The following is a 27,577-nucleotide window of genomic DNA, read 5'->3' as shown; positions in this document are numbered from 1 at the left end:
TATTAAACATTTTAACTGCTTGTCTCCCAGAAACGAGTTCGGTAACCCCCATTTTTTGTCAATGAAATGATGATCAGCATGTCAACAGACAACCAACTGCAAAGTTTAAATTAGGTCCGCACGGTGTATATGTGTGGCTCACAAGTTAAAATTAACATTTAAGTATTTTTTACATTAAAAAATGATACAAACTAACATGTTTAGGTCAAAGCAAGTGATAACAATTGGGCTGTGATGTTTTTTTTTTTTTCAACTAACCCTAAACTATCAACTCAAAAGTAAACTTAGCACATTGGTCAATAATACTAAAAGATGAGAGTGTAAGGTGTTTTAGAGAATAGGGTGCTTATAACAAACATAGGTTCCGGCCTATATATATTCACTTTTATCCTTTTGGTCTTCACCATATATAGTAATGTATACCATATATAGTAAAGTTTAGTTATTTGCAGGACGCCAGACTTTCGACACGTACAAAAAATTGATAAGATTGATAAGATACAGAACTTAAGAACAAACTCAAAATGAAAAAGAAAAATGACTTACCGTGGAAACTAAAAGCAAGGGAAAAACAAACTCAGAGACTCAAAAGATAGTGCAGAATGCAATGAAGCCGATCAATGGAACATATGATGTTTTATGTTTCACATCTGTTTGCTTCATTTTACTTTCACTAAGACTTTGAAGAACAAGTTGAGGTCTTAACACTTTTCTTTGCAAACGTAACACGATACTTTTGTTCGTTTTTACCATTATACTACTGTCTCGCAAACTCTATAACACGATATTTTTTTTGCAAACATGGCGACATCAATGGTAGTACGTTGTTGTGCTTTCAATAATAAAACCCATAATTATAAAACAGATAATATCGATTAATTAAAGAAATGGTTTTTCAGTTTATAAAATGTAAGGTCACTTTTTTTTAAGAAAATTGCGCTGACAAACCAAGAGTTATTTCATATAAACCACTGTGAAGCCTCAAAGTTTAATTTACGGTTTTAACTTGGCGCCACGGGGTCGACAAGAATCCTGCCCCAGGGAAAAGCACGAAACTTTAGGCGTAGATGCCAAATTCCTAAACAATTCCCTGTGATTGTCTCTACAACAAGTCCGGGAGAAAAGTCCTTCCAATTATTGTCGAAAAATTTAGCCGCCGGGTTCAAAAACGTTTCCTGATGTAAAAAATAGATTCGGCAAAGGTACTAGTCCCAGCTAGTCCTATGAATGCACCGAAGATCGAGAAGCAATGAACGAATCAAATATGATTGTTTGAAACACATATATTCCTTTGTGATCTTCATATGAAAATAACGTAGATATGCTCCCCGACTTACCTAGGGCGTGCGGTCAGGTGCTCACCACCCCCAACCTCCACAGAAATGAAAAATAAATAAATTAATTTATATTAAGTAATTAATTGGCTATTAGAATTTGCACCTAAGTGCAGTCGTCGGTTAAGCAGATCAGTGGACGGCAGCCCCAACAAACCATTGCAATAGTACTGCATTCTACGCTAAAAATGAAACACTATACGCCGCAAGCAAAATGACCGAGTTCACTCGACCACTAACTGGGGTCTAGTCTTCTTGTCGCAGGCGTTACACTTCGTGTAAGCCACACACACAAAAAATCTGTCGGAAATTTTCAGGTTGCTCTGAAAACTACGACAGTAATATTATTAAAAGCACTTAAGGCTAAAATCTATCGTGTTTTGAAAGACAAGGAAATAACCACAACTTGTTCACCAATAACTGGGAGTTTGTAATATATTATTAAAGCTTCGCCTGAAAAACAAATGGTAGTAGTTTATGCCCCATATATTTATCACGCGCGTTATTGCATCTGTCCACGTTACAAGTTTATTAAAGTAAGACTTAAACAAACTTGATGGCTAGAAAGTCCGTAGGATAAGGAACAACGTAACACTTAACGAAAAAAAATCACACAAATAGAAGCGACATGGATTCAAAATGTTCCTCCAGTCGTTGAAATTATGTTCAAGGTTATCTATTGCGTCGTCAAGTAAAGGTATTGTGAACGCTTTTACCTTTCTTGTTTTACCTTCCGAACCATTTTTTTCTTAACGTTCGAACTCAAGGAGGGCAATTTGTATGCCAAAATTATGCAATAAAAATTAAGGTCACCATGCTCGTTTACAAGAAAACAACAATTTATTTCCCTGGTGGGCCAAGCTGTATAGAAAAGCTGTCGTTTTGCTTATGTGCGCGCGCAAATTACGCGTAAAATTCTGCGCAGTGAGAATGTGCCATGCAATAATGAGAAATCACCTCAACATAATTGGAACTTTAAGCAACGTGAACGCGGTATACACGGACGGTGACGGGGAAGCCAGGACATTTTGGCTTGATTTTGTATCAATTTCCGCAATTCTCTGACTTTCTAAGAAATTGGTCAAATCCGAGATGGCGGATATAAGATGGCGGCTCTTGTGACGTCATGTGACGTCACAGCCAATCTAAGAGCTTTCTACTCGTTGAAAAGTTATTTCGCTACGCGTTAATGGAACGAAAACCTAAGGGGTCTCGACCCGCCACTCCCTTCCCCCTTGTACCACGGTAGGGTATGAATTTGTACGTCCGAGGGTTACAATCAACGTTTTTTGTAGTAACGAGGTAAATGATGTCGAACATTCATACTTACAGATATTCAAGGGATGTGAGGTTGCAAAACGCCTTACTTGGTACATGGCTTATCAAGTTATTTTGTAAAAACCTAGGGAAAAAAAAAAACAGAAATTAATCATAAAAGATATATCAAAACATAGAAAAAGTCACACTGATCTAACGGAGTTTACAGAGCGTGTAATGCCATTCATGTGTTGACCAAGAAAGTAGAATGAACACCCCTCAAGGGCAGACACTAAAAACAAAAAAATACACGTTTTTTGACATTTATCGTTGTAGTTCATTCTATGTAATATTCTTGAAAGTTTACTTGTAGTTAATCAATTATAAACATTTCCACGCCGGTGACTTAGTCAGAGTAGTAGTAGTAGTAGTAGTAGTAGTAGTAGTAGTAGTAGTAGTAGTAGTAGTAGTAGTAGTAGTAGTAGTAGTAGTAGTAGTAGTAGTAGTAGTAGTAGTGTTAGTGGTAGTGGTAGTGGTAGTGGTAGTGGTAGTGGTAGTGGTAGTGGTAGTGGTAGTGGTGGTGGTAGTGGTAGTGGTAGTCGTAGTAGTAGTAGCAGTGGTAGTAGTAGTAGTTGTAGTGGTAGTGGTAGTGGTAGCGGTAGCGGTAGCGGTAGTGGTAGCGGTAGCGGTAGTGGTAGTGGTAGTGGTAGTGGTAGTGGTAGTGGTAGTGGTAGTGGTACTACCTTATTATAGGAATATAACGAAGCATTTTAACAACGCGAACAAAATGTACGCGTAATAAAATTAACGCAAATTTAAGAAAAGTTCTGGTTAAATGTTTATAGTAAACGTGTTTATATCAATTAACATCAATTAAATTAACGCGAATTTTTGAAATTCGCGTTAATAACATTTTTCGTTAATTTCCTATAATAAGGTAGTAGTAGAACCAGCAGCAGCTTAACAATTCTATCATCAAGCGAATGGGTACTTACAGATACTCAAGTTTCTCCTGATTTGAAAAATGCCCATCTCCGATGCTCTTGATTCTATTGTCTGCAACATTTCTAAAAGATAAATATTTCACGTTCCGTTTATAAAAAGAACAAACCAGTAAACCACATTCTTACAAACTCTTAAAGTTAGAAATAGCCAGAATGAAGATCTCCTAAACTTTTTTTTATAAAAGGTAGCTTTAGAATCACTTGTCTTTCATTATTTAGGTAAAGCCTACCACAATTAAGGACCCACGAGTGATGTCGTGGACAGTCCAACTAATTCTCGTGTTTATTTATGTCTTTAGGGATATTAGCTAGTAGCAGATGTTTAAAACGCGTGCACTTTTACCGCGAAGATTTATGTATACCGTTGATATTAGTCGATTTTGTTGCTATTCATAGTTCATAAGCATCCCTGGTGACGTCATTAAGCATTATACAAAGCTTATAGAATCAATTAGAATTGTCAGTTGTTGCGAACGTTGGCCAAGAAAAGGCGACGCGTGGTCCTTTAACATGCCGCCTCCGACCAGCGTTGACTCTCGACAGTCAGCCTCAATTATTGCAGTTTTACAGCCGTGTCCACCAACACAAGCTCCGGTTTCCAACCTTACTCCGGTGTCTGGCACTTGAAAGGTTCCGGTTTGGTCTCGCGCCTGCGTGCTGCCCACTATTGTTATGTCTCCGTCTTCAGCATCGCAACCGAAAACGAATACAACCACTCAGCTTCGTGCTCAGCTTCATTGTTGCCATAGCAACCCGTCGAGCCCTCCAGGGAGAGAGAGATTTTTCTCTTTTAGCGCCGTTGTAGGTTTTACTTGTTGGGCATTAGCACGCTCTATCGTTTGTTTTTTACCCAGCCACGTTGCTTTTTGCAGTCAAGTATGATTCCCCAGTGCCACCTCGTAAGGTTTTTAAGAATTAAGTGTGGAAGCAATTTCAAGAGTTTATTACCCAGTCCTTGCTACAGCGTTAATCTACTGGAGCAGTACGTGTGTGGGGTGAAATGGGTAAGGTGTTTCCTTCTTAGCATTTTTCCCCAAAACATTTAGGTCTAATAAGCCTAGGTCATGCGTCAATTGAAGTTCGATGCAAGATTCTTAAACCTCTGGATGAAAGATACACCATTTTTACTGGAGACAGCTGTTTTAGTCCGTAGTTTCGCCTACCATAACTGCAACTTTTCTAAAAATAGACGACAAATCAGGATATAATCATATTAATTTCTACTGATTTGCAACAGTTTTGTGGCGTAGAACGGAAGGCCTGGTTGGTGTCAACCACCCTTCCTTTTAGCTGGAAAAACTCTTCTTTTGTCTATCAGACGGTGAGCTTGGGCTCCACTAACTATTTTAGGAGCTAGGGGATTACGGAATCCCTGTACATCAATGACAAGCTAGTGGGTGATTTCCTCGTTCGAGTGGGTATTTGGTCTCGACATATGGAATCGAGGAGCCCTGCATTCACTCGCCAGTCAACTTTAGCAGCTCTGTGTGTAGTCTGCAAAGTATTAATCAACTTGGGTTATTTTCTAGGTTTGAATAAATGTGTTTTGTCAGCCTTGATGCGGTTAACTTTCCTAGGAATGGTCATTGATACGAGATGTCTCGCGTTTGTGATGCCGGAAGAAAATATAGAGTCAAGTTTGCTGAGCTACGCGAGTCCATTCTATCCAGAGACTCCACCATTCCCTTCAAGTCGATCCAGAAATTAATGGGGAAGTGCGTATCTTTTTCTTTGGCATTCCCTGGCGCAAAATTTTATATCAGGGAAGCGAGTGTCAGCTGTGGGGTAGTGAAATAATCCTAACACCTTCCTAAAGAAATGAAATAGGGTTTTGGCGTTTTCTTGACGACTGGCAATACCGGCCATTCTTTGGATCCAGGAACGTCGTTTTTCCGTATCTTTTGTCAACTGATGCTTCTGCTTTTCGTTAGACAGCAGTACGTAGTTTTCCACCACCAGCCAGCTGATCGCAGTGTGGACGACTTCTGGGACGACAGTCTGGTGAACGAACACATTTACGTAAAAGTTTGAGTCTTTTTCATCCAGTGTCAGGGACTGAAGAATGGACACGCAAGTCGATAATCAAGCAACTCTGAATGCTTGGCATGGTCGCGGGCCCAGGTCCTTAAAACTCAATGAAGTAGCTCGCAGCATCTTTCATGATGTCACAAGCAAGACAAGGCGTTCACAATGCTTTACGTTCCTCCTGTTTTTAACCAAGGCGATGAAACTTCCCGCTGTTTGTCTGATTGTGTCACGTTAACTCCGCGTTGCTGGGACACTGTACGCGTTCAATTTATATTCGGTGGATTGGCCGGGCCTACTTAATATCTTATTGCACTGAACTCCAATGCCGAGCACGACCTCGCAGGTGCTTGTTTAACTCACTTGTCATTTTTTTCCACCTCAGAATCGGATGGTGTAAACGTTTTTAACCAGAATTTGTCGTCATGTGATGGTGTTATCATAAACGCCTACATCTTTTCGCCATTCGCATCAATTGGTACTTTTTATGTTTTATATGTTCTCAGCATGCGACGGTCACTTTGGTATACGTAGTTCCAGAACCTTCTCCATAACCTCCCTTGTTGCCAGTGATAAATTCTATGGCCAAACAGCGTACACTTATTGCTTCCAAAGATTCTTCGGATGCGGTCCTTTTTCGATCCAAGTCTGGTTTGAGGCCGAAAGTAATTAGCTCTCCTCGCTGAGCTTTCCAGGTGGGCGAGCAATGACTACTAGATTCTAACTGTTTTGTCGTAACTACTTTTTGCGGCCCCTTCCGAAAGTGCTAACGATCTTCGTGACTTCTGTATCATGTCCGTCCTGTTCTTATCCAAATGACAATGACTTTCGATTTTCCAAACGTTGTGGTTATAAACGTCAGCATCAAACACCCCTTAGTGAATCTAGGGAAATCTCTGAGCCTCCTATGAATATGAACGCCATTAAAGGTGAAATGAACAGAAATTTCAAAATGCCATTTTAACCAACCAAACACTAAAACTATCAATTATTGCGTGTAATTAAGAAAAGATTTTTGCTTTCCGAGCCTTAAAGCGCGAGTTACAGCAATAAAATTTACGAAGATTTCGGAAGGCTTCACGAAAACGTTTTTTAATGACTGCGCACTAAAATGGAAGGAATGGAACGAGTTTGTGACGTCATAATTGGTGTTTTTGAAGACGACCGCAGGACGATTCTGCAGGCCGCACTTGTTGTCAAAGTTGGACAGCAACGTCAACGACAACGTCTGGTGAAAAATGAATTTATATGTTACTTGAGAATCTCGCAATTTTCCGGACGTATTCTGCTTATTTATCTCTTTAAGAACTAACTTTCGCTGAATATTCAAAGAGAACGTCCAACCCCAAATAGAAAAACCACAAATTAGCCGTCGTGGCCGACGTTGTCCAAAATACGCAGAATGTGGCGATTTCACAGGGAGCTTTAGCAACGACGACGGCGACGCCGAGGACAATGCCTGGTGCAAAATGAATTTATATTTTACTCGAGAATCTTGCGATTATCCAGAGGTATTCAGTGTATCTACTGGTTTAGGAACTAGCCCAAGCTGAATATGTAAAGAAAGCGTTCATCCCCAAATAAAAATACGGAAATTTAGCTGTCGTTGTTCACTTTCTGCAATATACGCAATACTTGGTCATTTCACGTTGTTGTTTCGCAGAGAACGGCCAAGAAATGTACCAGGATTGAAAACGCACGTGCAGAGTTGTTATGTTGGTCATTAAACCTTTTGTTTGGTGACGTTCTCCTTCACGTTGCCGTCGTGGTTTGCTAAAGCTCGCTAAATTGTTTTTTGGCAGAGAACGGCTATGAAATGTACCAAGATACAAAACGCACGTGCACATGCTAATGAGAATCGTTAAATGCTTATGAGAAAGAGCAATAGAGACTCCTGATTTGTTTGCATACAAGCCTGCATACTACCTATGTCTCACATTATAGGCAAAACGACAGCAAAAAAAACTTGTATTTGCTTAGGCTATTTTTGAGTTTTAGCTATTTCATTGAATAAAATTCGCGTCTCTGAACAACAACCAACAAACAATCAACTGAAAAACGGCCGAACAGAACGAAATAACTGCTTGAAATGTCACTAAACACATTTATTTAAATTATAAAGTGCAATCTGCGGAATCAGTCAGCGGTCGTCTTCATGTCCTTTACCATGGAACTTGAACATGAGGGCTCTATTCCATTTCTTGGCACACTAATCGCAAGAAACGACAACACACTAAAAACGGAATTCTACAGAAAACCAACTGACACGGGACTTCTGCTCCATTTTCAAAGCCACGTTGATAACAGATACAAAAAAGGCCTGGTAAACACAATGGTTGATCGGGCGCACCGTTTATCCTCCACCGAAGAAGCCTTCACGAAAGAGTGCGACAAGTTACGCACCATGTTTTCAAAACTACACTACCCGAACGCATTAGTCGATTCCACAATACACAAGTTCAGGCAAGAAACTAATACAGAATCGCACGCCGCAACCCCATCAGAGCCATCTGTCTACATTTCATTGCCTATTAAAGATCAACGATCAGCTAATCGCGTCCGCAAAGAAATTCATTCTCTGGGATCCAAGATCAACATCGATTACAAACCCGTCTTTACCAGCAGAAAACTGTCGCAGATTTTGTGCGTAAAGGAAAACAAGCCCCCGATCGTAAACACACAATACGTTTTTTTTGTTTGTTTCAATGTGGTTTGTGCGATGCAAATTATGTCGGGTTTACTGCCCGACACCTACATCAACGCATTAGTGAGCACCGTTATTCTGCGATCGGTAGACACCTTGCGGCACAACATGGCAGCAAAGGAGCAAAGATTGATCACCTTGTCAGAGTTTTAAAGAAATGCAGAAGCAAGTTTGACTGTCTCGTATACAAGACGCTGTTCATCAGGGACATTAATCCTTCTCTCAACACACAAAGTGACTCTATCCGCGCCAAATTATTTACTTGACACTTCCCTATTTTAATTAGAACTTTTAGTTTTTCTATTGTTTTACTTTACGTATTATGCCCATAGGACACACAACTATTTTTATTGTTTCACGTTATATATATATTCTTATTTTAACTATCACTTCTTTTGACTTGATAATGGCGTAGAGTAGCGTCGAAACGTCGTCTACTTTTTTAAAATTTTTAAAGCTTTAACCCTTAACATGCTAAGCGCGGATTATTCCGGGATTTGGAGGAATGGCCATTCTGCCACTTATGACGTCACCAATTTACACGTCAGCAGATTTTTTGTGATTTGCATCTTATAGAGCTTAGATAGATCTTTCCACAGGACTGTCCATCTTTAATATTGACTGCATTCCGACAGAGCTAATCGAAAAAAACGCGATCAGTTTTTGGTATAAAATTGGTGCTAAAACAGGCCAAAATACCCGTACTTGATCATGATCTCCTTTCCAGGGTTTTCCATTGATTCAGATCAAAAGGGGTGCACAGAGTAAAAGATAGAGAGAATAAGAAAGCAGAGAAAAACGAAAAGGAAAGGAGCAAGGAAAAAAATCGAACGGTTCAGCAAAAAAAAAAAAAAAAGAGTCCAAATTTTGGCTTATGCGCATGCGCCAAAGTAAAATATTGTACATTTTTACATGGAAATTTCATCAAAATCTTCCTGCATTGTCAGAAAGTGCATTTTTAGCAAATTTAGAGAACTTTTGGACCGTAGAGCCAAGAAAATCGATTAACGGTTAAAAAACGCGTTTTTAGGAATAATTTCAGCAAATTAAGGGTTAAAATGAGTTTTAACAATTTTTTAGCGTTTAATTTCATTACAAAATCGTTTTCTAAATCTCTGCTGTTGCGAATTATGACGTCACAAGTTTTAATTTCCGATAATTTTCCGACAATTTTTCCGAGCACTCTACGATTATGAAGGCCTAAAAAAGCACTTTTCAACTGGCAATATCTCTGCGGTGCGTGTATCGAAATTTCTGTTCATTTGACCTTTAAAAGAAGGCGTCAGAAATGACTCCCTATTCGAAACAAGATCGCCTTAAGAAAAGAACTATCGTGTTTTCTTGTACAAACTACGTTTGATAGAGATATTACGACAGCTTCTCCCGGTGATGCAGTTAGCTTTCTTATCTGGAAAGACAGGACTTGGAAAAATGTGGTACACGATAAAAACTGTGTTTATGACGCTGAGCTTTTGGAAAAGCGGACTCTTTCATCTGGAAACTTATCTCATCTCATCTGGAAACTTATCTCTCCCATCTGAAATCTATATTCGGCAAATGGGGTAGAATTCTGGACGATCTCGTGTTCCCGGGCTACGGTTACCCTGCAGCTTCTCGGAAAGTGAAGTCCTACTTAACGGCTTCGCGAGAAGAGCAACTGCTGACCGGAATAGTTCCCTCACAAACTGAGCCTTTGTTTAATTATAACAGATTTGGCAGCAATTTTACAAGAGATCTTTAGATTATTGAATGATCCCAATACGTCCCCAATTCAGCTTTACATACTTTGTGCTCAAAACCAGCCTTCTTCAAGACCCAGGGTTTTTTTTTGCGGGCGACAGGGCAGGGGACTTAAGTCGGAAAAAAAAAACAAGAGTACTCTATTTTCCTGGGAAAGAAGGTATCCTGTTCAATCACACGCTAACAAAGTCTTTACAGGATGGCACGTCTAATATGTTCGCCCTTAAGAAACCTACATAAAACTGTGTGATTTAGTCTGTGTTCCTATAAGAAAAGGTTCAGAATAAAGCGGGCGACGTTACTGATAAGTTTTTGACTCCGTGGCGAATCAGACCCGTCTATCTTCTTATACCCAACAACTCCCTGGGCTTTAAGCAAGCGGCGGGTGACTCTATATGGCATGCGCAGTGGCTGCGCTATTTCTCTTCTTCTCGCTGTTATACCATTAGAATCTATTATGGCCCATGTTGGCTGGGGGACCTCGGCAACGGTTAAACATTACACAAGTTAGACCAAGTGATGACGCCGGGTGGTATCAGATATATTTTAGCTTGCCTTGCTTTGGACCTAAGCGCAGTTTACCAAGAACAAAACTCTTCAATACTCGTCACTCAGGCGTTCTCGCTTCAGTATTTGTAACGAGCCAAAATGTAATTTGGTAATCTTTATTTATCTCTTTCTGTGAAATTTAGAGGCTGTAGTAAAGCTTAGCAAAATAAAAGAGGTTTCGGCATTGTGGCAGAGTGTTTTGGTTGGGGATGAGGTATGGGCAGAAAACCATAAGGGTTGAAACGTGTAACGCGCGTTCACAGCGTTTGAATATTCAGTTTTGCCAAGTACCATATTTGGAAACACAAAGAGTTTGTATGCTAATGTTTTACACACGAAATGACACATGAAACAACATTTTCGGTTTTGCGGTGAGTTGCTTAATTCCGACCTAAAGGCTGTAAATTTCCTACAGAAACTAATAAAGAAATTCATAAAGTGTATCCAAGCGATGTTCTCCAGTGTAAAAAACAAGAGAATTTAGCCAAATATAACTTTACTCAACCAAGCTTGTTCAAAAACAAGATTACACCGTCGAGCGCGAGATAGCGGGCGCAATTTTGATTGGCTAATTTTTTCGCCTGATTTTCCAAATATGGTACTTAGTAGAAACGAATGTGCAAACGCTTTGTAAAATGCGAATTATAGGGAATTGCACGTTTCAACACTTATGGGTTTCTGCAGAAACCCACAAGTGTTGAAACGTGTAGCTCCCTATGATTCGCATTTTACAAAGCGTTTGCATATTCGTTCCCAGTAAGTACCATATTTAGAAAATCGCGAGAAAACATTAACCAATCAAAATTGCAGTATTTGGATTAAATTCACAGCGCGCGCTAGCTCATGCTCAATGGCGTAATCTTGTTTTTTAACCAGCTTCGTTGAGTAAAGTTAAATTTGGTTAAATTCTCCTGTTTCATCGTCATTAAAAGTAGTCTGGAGCACTTCACTTTGATACACTTAATGAATTCTTTTAATTTCTAAAGGAAAGTAACGGCGCTAAGATCGGAATTTAAGTAACTTAATATACCGCAAACCGAAAATGTTGTTGCGTGTGTCATTACGTGTATAAAGTATTCACGAACAAACTCTTCGTGTTTCCAAATATTGTACTTGGCAAAGCAGAATATTCAAACGCTGTGAACGCGCGTTACACGTTTCAATCTGTGGTATGGGTACGAGTATGAAATAAGGTATGGGAGATAGATATGTGGATAAAGGGATGATCCATTAAGGTACCGCCGTATCGAGGATCATTAAAACAACAAAACATGAGAATAAAGGCGAAGTCGTTCAGCGATACTTGACAATCAATGCGCACATCTGGGGTACCGGGCATCTATAGTTTTTACCTACCGTAATGATTCGATTTAGCGCCCGGGGCGCTTATTTACTTTTGGCACATAAAGAGAGGGCGCTTATTCGAGACAGGGCACTTATTCCGGACAGGGCGCTTTTTCAACTTTTTGAGAAACAACCAAATGTTCAAAACAAAACTGTAACAGTAACAATTTGTTGAAAGTTCAGTTACTTTTAAAAGAATTGTTAATTTTAGCAGTAAATATATACATGTACGATACGGTGAATGTTCATGAGTTAATCTATTCGTCGTCGATGACATCAGAAGGGGCAGTTCTCCACTAAGTTGCTCGGCAACTTTTTGGCAACTTTTCATATTTCGAGCAACTTTTTCCCCTTCGAGCAACTTTTTTCCTCTCGAGCAACTTGTTGCATTTTGAGCAATTTCCAGACCGAAGATATCCGAAGATTATCCGAGTGTATAAGAACGTTTCCGAAGATTTATACGAGGTTTGCCGAAGATTTTCGAGGAAAATCTGAAGACGTTTCAACTTTTGGCTCAAAAGTCGTCATTAAACATGACGTCATCCATATCTTCACGATTTTTCTCATTTAAAGAAATCCTTGTTATTTGCTGTAATATTGCATAAAATTGCTTAGAAATGTTACGTTAATGTAACCCTCAAAGGAAAATTAGCATATATTTATAGAATTTGTTTTATTAGAAGCAGCGTTTTGGATTTTTTGGGGCAACTTTTGAACAACTTATATCAATCAGAAGCAACTTTTTTGGATTTTTGGAGCAACTTTTGAGGAACTTTTTGAGAAATTTAGAGCAACTTTTTGGGAAATCTTGAGCAACTTGTGGAAAGCCCTATTCTCCACAATAGGGGGCGCTTATTAGAATATGGGCGCTTATAAGAATGGAGGTGCTTATTAGAATGGGGGAGCTTATTGGAATAGGGGCGCTTATTGACAAAAATACATTCGAAAGGGCGCTTACTGGAAGGAGGGCGCTAAATCGAATCATTACGATATGTTCTGTCAATGGAGTGTTTCTGTCGAGGAACTATAGGCTGGTAGTTGCCCCGCGGAAAGTTAATAACCTTAAAACAAATATTAGCCCGAGAAGGGAAGATTTAAGGGCTAATATGCTAGTTTTTAATAACGACCCCTCCAAAGTAGGACATAAATACGCTGTTTAATCCAAAAGTTACTGTTGTGGCTTTTCGTGATTTGCTTTCATTTATTTATTCGTATTTGTTATTATTTCGTCACTTTCGTAGTTGGCATCCTTCCGTCTACGAGAGACGATGTAGCGTCCAGTTTGTTTTATCTGCACCTACGCGAGTGGCTAAGCAGGCCAATTCGCGAGTGACAGTCTCTGCTGCGTCACTTTACCAAATTGTAATATTTGCTTTGTGTGTTTACTCTGCATGCCTATATTTTTCACCGGCCGTATGCTAATTTACTCTTTATATTCGTGCGGCCTTTTTCTCTCTCACTTCGTGTCACGTTTGCAGTCGGTTCTACGGACCTTGTTTCCTTCCAGCAATTGGTAAGCCATGTTTCGCTGTATTACTTGTTTTTTTTTTAATTATTATTTTTTTTGTCGCCCTAATTGTGTGTCGTTTTGTTTTAATTCATTCGTATTCATCGTTAGAAATTTACAAAAAAAAATCGCCGTTTAATACAGTTGTTGGACCTTCTGTGCGTGCGTATTTATGTTGTGGACCAACATCTCAACATTAGCAAGTGTCGTTACTTACGAATTGTTACGGTAGTCTGCCGTAAAAATAACCTTTCTAGCCCTAATTCCGCAAAATCTGTTATCTCAGGTTGCGACACCTTTTGATAGGTTATCCCATGCACATTATATAAAAGTTATCAAGTAATGGCCGCCCAAGGTTGGTAACGTTATAATCGGAAGCAGTAACTGTAAATTTTGGAGTAGTGCCCAAACGAATGAAAACAGGAAAAGCGCTAAAGATTGGAGAATCACTCTCCTTTAACAAATTTAAGATTTAGGGAAACATTAACAACATGCGACTTGCAAGGGAAAGTATCCATCGATAAAAAATTTACTGTGACAATTTTTAGATGTAGTTCTGAAGACATTTTTCCTTGAATCTTCAACTTGAAATACTTGCCACATGTATGTACTTACAAATATCTTAGCCTTTGCAAGCTTTGGAAAATTCTTTCTGGCAGCACTTCTATTTTATTGTGGCTAACATCCCTGTAAAAACCAAAGTAAAGTAATTATTACGAAAAACGAGTTTCATTTCTATCACAACCACCAGAATTAATATTAAAGAAATGTAACATAATGTGTTCATGTTCTTCACCCTATGTAAACTTATTTTCCTTTTACTACAGCGATAGCGTCAGCGTGTAAAGAAGCCTAGAAAATAGTCGGATCCCCACGATATTCCCTTAAAGAATTAAAATGTAAAGAGAGAATGGTAACGAACTTACAAAGTCAACAGTATCCTCAGATTGGAGAATAATCCGGAGGTTAGATTGCTAAGTTGATTCCATTGCAGGTACCTGGAAAGAAGAAATGCAAGACATTGTCATTTAGCGTATCTAAGAAATCTAAACAAGAAAATATGTTTCCTTAACGTAATACTGCTAATGAAATATCACTGTACGTGTATGTATAGCCTGACCAATCAGAGATGCAAGTAGCCGCAAGCTTTTAACTTAAGGTGGCTCCATAGGGTTTCTTGACCGCGCGAAGAATGGGTACGAGCTTGAAATGCCGGCAAAAACAAACATGGCGGCTTCACGCGAGCGTGAAATTTTCGGCGAGAAAACGCGAGACTTGCTTTCTGCCAATGAAACAACACCCGTGCTTTCCTGTGTTGAGCAGATAAAAGAGTTTACAACACCCTAAAAAGGTGTTTACAACGTCCGCGGTGCTTCTGGTCGCTTTTGTAAAGTTCGTACGATCGAAAGCAAAAGAGAAAATGAAGAATAGTCTCCGCGATTGTGAGATACTTTGAGCAGAATTTCAGAGATTCTGCTACATAAAGGATTAAAGTATGTCTCTAACTAACCTTTTGGTTAACAGATATCTCGCACAAAAACCGACAACAACGGGGAACGCTCGTCTTTACACATCAACTCGTATGGTTCGAAAGTTCGCGCATGCTCAAATAGCGATCTTGGACAATTTCTATTCTGATGACGTAATTATTATTCGGGCGAAAATAGAAATTTTCCCCTGGTATTTACTAGAGTTTCCTTCGGTGAAATTCCTTAAAATTTGGCATAGATGTAATACCTTTTTAACTGCCCCTTTTGCCGTTTTTTTTAAAAAAAATTGTAAGCCAGTTTTTTGGCTTAGTCAAAAAAACACAAAATAACCAAAAACGCAAAAACGACCTGGACAACCCCTACTTTTTTTGTTTTTAAAAGTTACTTGTCATCACATTCAATCCGTTGGGAGAATTTAAAAAATTTTCACCAAAGAAAATTAAAGAAATTTAAGATCAAAGCCAAAAAAACACCAAAAAAACAGGACTTTTTGAGTAGATATAGCTCAAAAACAAAGGCCGCTATTTTAAAAAAGAATAATACACAACATATTTTAGTCCTTGTTTTTAATATTTCGGCAGCTTTTATTTAACTAGTTAAAAAAATAACGCGAAAATGATCTCTTGATGGGTATCACTTGTGCGCACGCCGTGATATCTCAAAACCCAATGGAGCCACCTTAAGTCCACTTGCGTCTCCGTTTGGCCAGGACTTGGGTTCGTGAACTTGCGTTGACTTGCGATAAATTGCGTTCACTTTGGTGGAGACCAACTTTGCACGAAAGTCAACGCAAGTTTTCACCCGTTTTGCCACCCAACGCAAATCATTGCGAGTCTTGCTTTTTACTTCAAGTACAACTTGCGTTCACTGGCGAGTAAACTTGCGGGTGCCTTTGGCCAGCCAACACAAGTCTGTACGCAAGTTCAACTTGCGGCTACTTGCGTCCACTTGCATTACCGTTTAACAAGGGCTTAAGTGAAGAACAGGGATGGGTAGGTAGTGAGAGGACTTAGTTACTAAAAGTAGTAGAAGTAGAAGTAGCAGTAGCAGTAGCAAACGCAGTAGCAGTAGCAGTAGGATATATTTAACAATTATTCTATGAGCCCGCGTTGGATACGATGTGGTAAATAGCCAACGAGGCGCGAAGCGCCGAGTTGGCTATAACGACTCGTATCCAACAAGGGCGAATTGAATAATTGTTTTATTAAATTCTTCTTTAAGTTTAAATCGACTGGACATTTTATTTTGATGTAAACAAAGTGATAGTATGAGGATCGAGGCGTGAAAATTTGTGGCGCGGTGTTCACTTCTTGAGTTGAATGAAACACACGAGGAAAGCGAGCGACAGAGTTTTCTTCCCAAGATTTTCTTCGAAAAATCACCTCTATAGTCGTCTATATATCATGGAAATTGTGACAACAGTTAAGATTTACGGGATGATCCGAAGCAAAAGCTTTTCTGGAAACTACACGTCTTGTGCAAGTCGAACGAAGCAGGAGTTACATTGTACTTGTTTACGGCTCCACGGCTGCCATCAAGACTGCTATATTATTTAAAGCGAAATTGAGCTCAAAGTGGAGCAGGTTTATTGAAGTATGAAAGGACAAGACCAAGTTTGAAAGGTAACAAACTTTAAAGAAGTGCTGAGCCTAATTTTATGATGTACACTGAATGAAACTGTGTCAGTTTGCCGTTCCGCTTTCGTAAATTATTTGCTGCTTTTCTACTTTATTCACTCGCTCTTGTTGTGCGTTTACAAGTATTTTAAAATAAACTTTTCGCATTAATCTTTTTGTTTTGCGTAGTTAATTTTACTATGCCATTTCTGTGGTTTTTGTAGGCACCGCTGATTATTTCTTGTTCATAAAGCTCGCCAAATTTGCTGTTTTCAACCATTTTTCTGATGGAACTGTCGCTTCCCGCAGAAAAATTTTACGCTGAGCGGCACTTGCCGCACTTATTTCCCATATAAGGTCAAACATAGGTATATGAGCTGATAACCGGGATTCAGTGAACCAATGAGAAAGCTAGAAATGCAATATCCAAGGTTGAGAATTTAATAATGTTGGATATGAGATAGTTATAACCAACTCGGCGCTAGTCGCCTCGTTGGCTATCTACCTTCTCATATCCAACGCGCACTCCTGGAGTAATTGTTTAATATTGTCGCTGTTTGAGGCGTCGCTGTTTATTTTTTTTATTTTTTGGTTGCAAAACGTTCGGTAAGTCGATAAGATTATTGTGACTATTAGTGTTCGGTTTGCATCTATTTATCGAATCCGTCTTTTATTTTTCGTGCTTGTAAACCTGAAATATGTAGGTCTTAATAAAATTGGTTTATAAAAGTGAAAAAGGTGTTTTATAAAAAACAAGTACTTTTTCAAGCTTTCTGTTTTTTGGTAATTACAAATTAAACCTTAATTCACTGTTACTATTTTTTTTATTGATTTCGTGCCTTGACTTTGGAACCTTTTTCAGTTAGATAGGCTGCAACTTAACCCGCTGTTATTTTGTTTATAGGTGTAGCTTTATTCCTAGGTCTTTGGGTTTTTAAGTCAGATCATTTATGCTTATCTGAGACATCCTTTGACTTTATGTCATACTGTAAAGTTCAGAAGGTAACAATCCCCTAAAAGTTACGACCATCCATAGAGTATCGCTAAACTTTCACCATTAGTAGCGATCTCAAGTGTTATTAGACTTTCTGGGAAATAAAAGTTGAAATAACAGGTACCAAGAACGATAGGCAATTATCCTTTTCTCATGTTAAAATGGTATCCACCAAACATTCGAGCAATACAGGCCAAAATAAAGTTACCAAAGAAATCTCTTAGCATGCCAACAGCTTAACTACAGCTAACAAAAACCGGCTAAAACTTTAGCACTCAAGTTGACCCTGCGAGAGAAAAAAAATGGATTTGAAATTATCCATATTTCAGTTAAAACGGACGTTTCATGTCAGTTCAAAACATATTATTATCACGAACTGTAGATAACCATGTTTTCGCCCACGACAGTATTTTATCCACGTGAATACCAAGACATTTCACGAATGCGAAATAAAACAAAACTGGTTTCAAAACTGATTATTTATTTACTTTCTGTGAGGCTGAACCAGAAACTTTGTATCGTTTTTTTTTTTTACCGGTGTCCCCACGTCAGACAGTTTTGGAATGATTTTGAATCTTGCTGGTACCTCTTATGAAATCAAGTAGCTCGTTTTTCTTTGCAAAATGTTTTATTTGGAATAACATCAAAGCAGTGCCAATCAATAAAACTACTTTATTATTATAGTAAAATGGTTTCTGTGGGACTGCAGAAGAAACCGGACATACATTCAAAGCTTTTAGAAAAAAATGATGATTAAATATGAAACTGAGAATAGATTATTCAAAATTTTAAAGGGAAGTGGCTTATAAAGTAAGGAATTATGTAATTTAGTTTGATCTGCCTTTCTTCGTGTTTTTTTTTTCTTTCTGATGTTGTTTGTTAAAGACATTTTTCCTGAAATCTTTAAATTTAAATAAATATAATGAATATTCCTTCAGGCAGCGCTTCTATTTTATTGTCGCTAAGGTCCCTGTTACAAAAAAAAAATGAAACCAGAATTTAACAGATAATCAGACGGAGAGACCGACAGACCGACCGACAGGCAAAGGACGGATGGACAAGAACAGCGTAAGTGAACGTACGTAGCGTCTCAGTGTGGTATTGTCTGTTCTTAATGATTTCTTTCTTCTTATCATCACGTTACTATAGCTCTTACACTTAGAGTAACGACCACGAGAAATGAAAACAGCAAAAAACACTAAACTACAAAATATCAAAATCGAACTTCTTTACGAAATGTAAAATTTATGCAATTTAAATACTTTGCAACTTCCCAGGGAAAGTAAACATCAATAAAAAACATTTGCTGCGAAAATTTAGGATTTGCTCTTCGATGTAGTTCTGAAGACATTTTTCCTGAAATCTTTAAATTTATATACTGAACAGGTGCATGTACTTACAAATAATATAGCTTTGGTGAGCTTTGGAATATTCCTTCAGGCAGCGCTTTTATTTTATTGTGCCTAAGGTCCCTGTAACAAATGAAACGAGAATTTATGTTCATGAAAAATGTTAAGGTGATGATTAAAAACAATAAGTTCATATTAATTGGAACCACCAAAATGTTAAGCAAAATACACATTATGTTTTCATGTTCTTAACGCTGTATATAAGTGTTTTTTAAAAGAGACATAGTCAGCTTGCAACGCAATCGGGAGGGTTGTACAATACTGTGGACTAGATTCCTTCCGGAAAAGATATAGTGCGAATCGAGTAGGGATAGGCAAGACCGATAGATAGACAGACAGACAGAACTGACATGAATTAAACTGAAACTTTATTTAAACTCCGAATACCATAAATTGAGACCGATTGGCTTGTATTAAAGTCGAGAAAAATTAATGCTAAGTAAATATATAATAGAGAGTAGTTATTTACTCTAATAAATATCTCGATAGACAACTCAATTGGACAAACTATTATAAAGAATTACGGAAAAGAGCAAAAATCGAAATCCTACAATCGTTCTTTTGAAGATCAGCTATCTATAATTAATTAGGCAAGCATTGTATAATTTAGGTACCCACAAAAGTGATGGGGTTGTGAACAGGCCAATTATCGTGACTTTTATTCTCTTAGGGATATTAGCTGAGAGGTACCTGTTTAATATGTCGTCGGTCTACCTGCGAACGTTTATGCATACCGTTAACTTTAGCTGATATTGCCCTTGTTTGCTATCAAGTTAATTATGTCGTTGTTATTTTGTAGTACCATTCTGTAAGTTAATAAAATTCAGACTGAAAGACAGACAAACTATACGGGTTGACAAGAACAATAATAACCAGTAAATGTAGCGTTTCAATGAACGAGAAAAAAAAAAACACTTAGTTAATCATTTTTAAAAATAGTGCTTCAAACAAGATTGGTATATTTCAAGACAGTACGTTTTATTGTGTCGTACTTGTTTACATGTGTAATTATGACAGCAAGAATGTTATGGCCCGAGAGGCGTAGAATTCGTTTTTGAGCGGTTCAGGTTCTAATTTTCAAATTTCTCCAAACTATAGTCGCAACTACAGTGATAATGACGATAATTCCCCGTCTCATTACTTTTCTAATAACGCCTTATACCAGGTTTAGATTCGAAAGGTTTTTCCTTGGTTCAGGGGTTGCTTGGAGTGACAGTTGTGAAAAAGTAATGGGTTTTTAAGTCAGACCAGCTATATGCTTTCTGAGACATCCTTTGACTTTACGTCATACTTAACGTCATTGTAAAGTTCCGAAGATAACAATCCTTTAAAAGTTACGACCATCCATAGAGTATCGCTAAACTTTCACCATTAGTAGCGATCCCAAGTGTTATTAGACTTTCTGGGAAATAAAAGTTGAAATATCAGGCACCAAGAACGATAGGCAATTATCCTGTCCTCAAGTTAAGATGGTTTCCACTCAACATTCGAGCAATACAGGCCAAAATAAAGGTACCAAAGAAATCTCTTACCATGGCAACAGCTTAAGTACAGCTAACCAAAACCTGCTGAAACTTTAGCACCCAAGCTGACCCCGCGAGAGAAAAATGGATTTGAAATTATCTATATTTCAGTTAAAACGGACGTTTCATGTCAGTTCAAAACATATTATCATCACGAGCTGTAGATAACCAATTTTTCGCTCGCGACAGTATTTTATCCACGTGAATACCAAGACATTTCACGAATGCATAATAAAACAAAACTGGTTTCAAAACTGATTATTTATTTACTTTCTGTGAGGCTGAACCAGAAACTTTGTGTCATTTTTTTACCAGTGTCCCCACGTCAGACAGTTTTGAAATTATTTTGAATCTTGCTGGTACCTCTTATGAAATCAAGTAGCTCGTCTTATTTTGCAAAATGTTTTATTTCGAATAACATCAAAGCAGTGCCCTTCTTTGGATTTACTAAACTTCTTTATTATTATTGCAAAATTGTTTCTGTGGGACTGCAGAAGAAACCGGACATAAATACAAAGTTTTTAGAACAAAATGATTATTAAATATGAAACTGTGAAGAAAATAAATAGATTATTCAAAGTTTTAAAGGGAAGTGGCATATAAAGTAAAAAATTATGTAATTTAGTTTGATTTGCCTTTTTTCGTGTTTTTTTTTTTTATTTTATTTCTGATGTTGTTTGTTGAAGAAATATTTCCTGAAATCTTTAAATTTAAATATTTGCCAGATTCATGTACTTCCAAAGCCTACAGACTTGATAAATTTTGGAATATTACTCCAGACAGTGCTTCTATTTTATTGACGCTAAGGTCCCTGTAACAAATGAAACCAGAATTCAACAGATAATCAGACGGAGAGACAGACAGACCGACCGACAGTCAAAGGACGGATGGACAAGTACAGCGTAAGTGAGCGTAGCGTCTCAGTGAGGTATTGTCTGCCCTTAATGATTTCTTTCTTCTTAACATCGCGTTACTATAGCTCTTATACTTGGAGTAACGACTACGAGAAATGAAAACAGCAAAAAAAAAACACTTAACTCAAAAATATCAAAATCGATCTTCTTAACGAAATGTTGTTAAATTTATGCAATTTAAATACCTTGCAACTTCCAAGGAAAAGTAAACAACAATAAAAAACATTTGCTGCGAAAATTTATGATTTGCTCTTCGATGTAGTTCTGAAGACATTTTTCCTGAAATCTTTAAATTAATATACTGAACAAGTGTATGTACTTACAAATGATATAGCTGTGGTGAGCTTTGGAATATTCCTTCAGGCAGCGCTTCTATTTTATTGTGGCTAAGGTCCCTGTAACAAATGAAACGAGAATTTAAGCTCATGAAAAATGTTAAGGTGATGATCAAAACCAATAAAACAATATTTATTAGAACCACCAAAATGTTAAGCAAAATACATATTATGTTTTCATGTTCTTAACGCTGTATATAAGTTTTTTTCTCTTTTACAAGAGACAGAATAAGATTGCAACGGGAGGGTTGTTCAATACCTTGGACTAGATTCCATCCAAAAAAGATATAGTGCGAATCGAGTAGGGATAGGCAAGACCGATAGATAGACAGAGGGACAGAACTGACATGAATTAAACTGAAACTTTATTTAACCTCCGAATACCATAAATTTTCACTGATTGGCTTGTATTAAAGTCGAAAAAAATTAATGCTAAGTAAATATATAATACAGAGTAGTTATTTACTCTAATAAATATCTCGATAGGTTATAAAGAATTACGGAAAAGAGCAAAAATCGAAATCCTACAATCGTTCTTTTGAAGATCAGCTATCTATAATTAATTAGGCAAGCATTTGATAATTTAGGTACCCACATAAGTGATGGGGTTGTGAACAGGCTAATTATCGTGACTTTTATTCTCTTAGAGATATTAGCTGACAGGTAGCTGTGTAATATGCCGTCGGTCTAGCCGCGAACGTTTATGTATACCGTTAACTTTAGTTGATATTGTCCTTGTTTGCTATCAAGTTAATTATGTCGTTGTTAATTTGTAGTACCATTCTGTAATTTAATAAAATTTAGACAGACAGACAGACAAACGGTACGGGTTGACAAGAACAATAATAACCAGTAAATGTAGCATTTCAATGAACGAGAAAAAAAAACACTTAGTTAATCATTTTTAAAAATAGTGCTTCAAACAAGATTGGTACATTTCAAGACAGTACGTTTTATTGTGTCGTACTTGTTTACATGTGTAATTATGACAGCAAGAATGTTATGGCCCGAGAGGCGTAGAATTCGTTTTTGAGCGGTTTCTAATTTTCAAATTTCTCCAAACTATAGTCGCAACTACAGTGATAATGACGATAATTCCCCGTCTCATTACTTTTCTAATAACGCCTTATACCAGGTTTAGATTCGAAAGGTTTTTCCTTGGTTCAGGGGTTGCTTGGAGTGACAGTTGTGAAAAAGTAATGGGTTTTTAAGTCAGACCAGCTATATGCTTTCTGAGACATCCTTTGACTTTACGTCATACTTAACGTCATTGTAAAGTTCCGAATATAACAATCCTTTAAAAGTTACGACCATCCATAGAGTATCGCTAAACTTTCACCATTAGTAGCGATCCCAAGTGTTATTAGACTTTCTGGGGAATAAAAGTTGAAATATCAGGCACCGAGAACGATAGGCAATTATCCTGTCCTCAAGTTAAGATGGTTTCCACTCAACATTCAAGCAATACAGGCCAAAATAAAGGTACCAAAGAAATCTCTTACCATGGCAACAGCTTAAGTACAGCTAACCAAAACCTGCTGAAACTTTAGCACAACTTTAGTTCAAAACATATTATCATCACGAGCTGTAGATAACCAATTTTTCGCTCGTGACAGTATTTTATCCACGTGAATACCAAGACATTTCACGAATGCATAATAAAACAAAACTGGTTTCAAAACTGATTATTTATTTACTTTCTGTGAGGCTGAACCAGAAACTTTGTGTCATTTTTTAACCAGTGTCCCCACGTCAGACAGTTTTGAAATTATTTTGAATCTTGCTGGTACCTCTTATGAAATCAAGTAGCTCGTCTTATTTTGCAAAATGTTTTATTTCGAATAACATCAAAGCAGTGCCCTTCTTTGGATTTACTAAACTTCTTTATTATTATTGTAAAATTGTTTCTGTGGGACTGCAGAAGAAACCGGACATAAATTCAAAGTTTTAGAACGAAATGATTATTAAATATGAAACTGAAAAGAAAATAAATCGATTATTTAAAATTTTAAAGGGAAGTGGCTTATAAAGTAAGGAATTATGTAATTTAGTTTGATTTGCCTTTTTTCGTGTTTTTTTTTTTTTTATTTATTTCTGATGATATTGTTTGTTGAAGAAATATTTCCTGAAATCTTTAAATTTAAATATTTGCCAGATTCATGTACTTCCAAAGTCCACAGACTTGATAAATTTTGGAATATTCCTCCAGACAGCGCTTCTATTTTATTGACGCTGTCCCTGTAACAAATGAAACCAGAATTCAACAGATAATCAGACGGAGAGACCGACAGACCGACCGACAAACAAAGGACGGGTGGACAAGAACAGCGTAAGTGAACGCACGTAGCGTCTCAGTGAGGTATTGTCTGTCCTTGATAATTTGTTTTCTTCTTAACATCATGTTACTATAGCTCTTACACTTGGAGTAACGACCACGAAAAATGAAAACAGCAAAAAACACTAAACCACAAAATATCAAAATCGAACTTCTTAACGAAATGTAAAATTTGTGCAATTTAAATACCTTGCATCTTCCAAGGGAAAGTAAACATCATTAAAAAATATTTGCTGCGAAAATCTATGATTTGCTCTTCGATGTAGTTCAGAAGACATTTTTCCTGAAATCTTTAAATTAATATACTGAACAGGTGCATGTACTTACAAGTTCTCTAGCTCTGGTGAGCTTTGGAATATTCCTTCAGGCAGTGCTTCTATTTTATTGTGGCTAAGGTACCTGTAACAAATGAAACGAGAATTTAAGCTTATGAAAACTGTTAAGGTGATGATCAAAAACAATAAGCTTCATATTTATTAGAACCACCAAAATGTTAAGCAAAATACACATTATTGTGGGAGCAAAGCCGCCACATTGTTATCGACTGCGGGATTTATTTATTTATTTGTGTGTGGGTTTGCTTGTGTCACGTGGTCTTCTGCGAGAGAGCCTGGGGATGAGTCGGCGGTGCGTGTCGAGTAGGCCATATTGGATTTTGGCGTGTCGTACGTTTTGTGTGGTTTCTTTGATTTCACTGAGCTGTTCTTGAAGTTGCTCGTCATTACAGCAGCTCACGAAGTCATACTAGCCAACATTTCGTTTGGCTGGAAGTCTGTGCAGGTTGCACATCAATTCAAGAGAAGCTTTTACGCTTACGCAAGCCAATATTGAAAGCCGCAGAAACAGCACAATTTAATACATTTGTACTTGAATCAGTCTATATGGCTATATGTTCTGATATATGTAAATTATTCTGCAATGCATACCTACGGAGCGATATAATAAACAAACCATTTTAGTGCTACTGGTTAAAAAAGAAAAAAAAAAAGGAAAAAAGAAAAAAATTGTCCCCTCTGGGATTCGAACTCGGGCCTCTGGCGACCTCTCGTTCCCCAGTCAGATGCCTACCCAACTGCGCTACTCTTACATTCTTAATGACGTAAGGGCGAAAATATCGTATATTAATGTAATAGACATTCCGCTGTTTATCTGTTATCATGTGCATCAAAGAAATGTTTGAATCACCTGCTGCTCATAAATTTTCAAGGAATGAATTTGCAAAAAATCACAAAGATTATTTGCCGCAATAAATAGCAGCCTTAAGGTAATTGAATGTACTAAATGACAGGGTCGTAACCAGGTATATGGGATCAGGGATCACAGCCTTGGGATCGGGATCACAGCCTCGGGATCGGGATCATGGACCCGGGATCCCGGGTCACAAGTCATGGGATCCGGATCGGCCAATCAGATCGGATCAGAATGGAATCAGGGATCAAATGTTGCCACATTTTAGGGATCAGGAATCAAAATTTAGAGCTAAAATTTGGGATCAGCGATGAAAAAATATACCTGGTTACGACCCTGAAATGAATTCACAAAAAAGAAGAATCAAATTTGAAATTATCAAGCCCCCACACGTACGCATCGCGGACCGATTTTGTTTTCATGTTCTTAACGCTGTATATAAGTGTTTTTTTTCTCTTTTAAAAGAGACAGAGTCAGCTTGCAACGGGAGGGTTGTCCATTGTTGTGGACTAGATTTCATCCGAAAATGATATAGTGCGAATGGAGTAGGGATAGGCAAGATAGATAGATAGACAGACGGACAAATCTGAACAGAATTAAACTGAAACTTTATTTAAACTCCGCATTCCATAAATTGACACTAATTGGCTTTTATTAAAGTCGAGTAAAATTAATGCTAAGTAAATATATAATACAGAGTAGTTATTTACTCTAATAAATATCTTGATAGTCAACTCAATTGGACAAACAAAGAATAACGTAAAAGAGCAAAAATCGAAATCCTAGAATCGTTCTTTTAATTTGAAGATCAGCTATCTATAATTAATTAGGCAAGCATTATATAGTTTAGGTACCCACAAAAGTGATGGGTTGTGAACAGGCCAATTATCGTGACGTTTATTCTCTTATGGATATTAGCTGACAGGTACCTGTTTAATATGTCGTCGGTCTACCTGCGAACGTTTATGCATACCGTTAACTTTAGTTGATATTGCCCTTGTTTGCAATCAAGTTAATTATGTCGTTGTTATTTTGTAGTACCATTCTGTAATTTAATAAAATTCAGACAGACAGACAGACAAACGATACGGGTTGACAAGAACAATAATAACCAGTAAATGTAGCGTTTCAATGAACGAGAAAAAACACACTCAGTTAATCATTTTTAATAATAGTGATTCAAACAAGATTGGTACATTTCAAGACAGTACGTTTTATTGTGTCGTACTTGTTTACATGTGTAATTATGACAGCAAGAATGTTATGGCCCGAGAGGCGTAGAATTCGTTTTTGAGCGGTTTCTAATTTTCAAATTTCTCCAAACTATAGTCGCAACTACAGTGATAATGACGATAATTCCCCGTCTCATTACTTTTCTAATAACGCCTTATACCAGGTTTAGATTCGAAAGGTTTTTCCTTGGTTCAGGGGTTGCTTGGAGTGACAGTTGTGAAAAAGTAATGGGTTTTTAAGTCAGACCATCTATATGCTTTCTGAGACATCCTTTGACTTTACGTCATACTTAACGTCATTGTAAAGTTCCGAAGATAACAATCCTTTAAAAGTTACGACCATCCATAGAGTATCGCTAAACTTTTACCATTAGTAGCGATCCCAAGTGTTATTAGACTTTCTGGGAAATAAAAGTTGAAATATCAGGCACCAAGAACGATAGGCAATTATCCTGTCCTCAAGTTAAGATGGTTTCCACTCAACATTCGAGCAATACAGGCCAAAATAAAGGTACCAAAGAAATCTCTTACCATGGCAACAGCTTAAGTACAGCTAACCAAAACCTGCTGAAACTTTAGCACCCAAGCTGACCCCGCGAGAGAAAAATGGATTTGAAATTATCTATATTTCAGTTAAAACGGACGTTTCATGTCAGTTCAAAACATATTATCATCACGAGCTGTAGATAACCAATTTTTCGCTCGTGACAGTATTTTATCCACGTGAATACCAAGACATTTCACGAATGCATAATAAAACAAAACTGGTTTCAAAACTGATTATTTATTTACTTTCTGTGAGGCTGAACCAGAAACTTTGTGTCATTTTTTAACCAGTGTCCCCACGTCAGACAGTTTTGAAATTATTTTGAATCTTGCTGGTACCTCTTATGAAATCAAGTAGCTCGTCTTATTTTGCAAAATGTTTTATTTCGAATAACATCAAAGCAGTGCCCTTCTTTGGATTTACTAAACTTCTTTATTATTATTGTAAAATTGTTTCTGTGGGACTGCAGAAGAAACCGGACATAAATTCAAAGTTTTAGAACGAAATGATTATTAAATATGAAACTGAAA

The 27,577-nt window shown here is 37.5% G+C and overlaps 2 protein-coding genes across 2 annotated transcripts in view; both read right to left on the bottom strand.

The window, feature by feature from the left end:
* LOC144640208 (uncharacterized) overlaps positions 1 to 24,358 on the bottom strand; it is a 42,831-nt gene extending 18,473 nt beyond the window's left edge. The window contains exons 1-7 of the mRNA XM_078499412.1: positions 24,270 to 24,358; positions 21,734 to 21,805; positions 18,965 to 19,036; positions 14,391 to 14,462; positions 14,080 to 14,151; positions 3,587 to 3,658; positions 2,665 to 2,736 (exon numbers count right to left, since the gene is read on the bottom strand). Of these exons, the coding sequence (XP_078355538.1) occupies positions 2,665 to 2,736; positions 3,587 to 3,658; positions 14,080 to 14,151; positions 14,391 to 14,462; positions 18,965 to 19,036; positions 21,734 to 21,805; positions 24,270 to 24,358 (521 nt within the window). The remainder of the gene's footprint in view (positions 1 to 2,664; positions 2,737 to 3,586; positions 3,659 to 14,079; positions 14,152 to 14,390; positions 14,463 to 18,964; positions 19,037 to 21,733; positions 21,806 to 24,269) is intronic.
* The window catches only part of LOC144640220 (uncharacterized), a 303,086-nt gene that overhangs the window by 201,289 nt on the left and 74,220 nt on the right, over positions 1 to 27,577 (bottom strand). The gene's annotated exons all lie outside the window — the stretch shown is intronic.

The sequence above is a fragment of the Oculina patagonica genome, unplaced genomic scaffold, assembly GCF_052425735.1.
Source record: "Oculina patagonica isolate OP01 unplaced genomic scaffold, crgOcupat unplaced2, whole genome shotgun sequence".
Classification (NCBI taxonomy): Eukaryota; Metazoa; Cnidaria; class Anthozoa; order Scleractinia; family Oculinidae; genus Oculina; species Oculina patagonica.
Note: the sequence above shows the minus strand (reverse complement) of the source record. Positions and strands in the feature narration are given on the sequence as shown.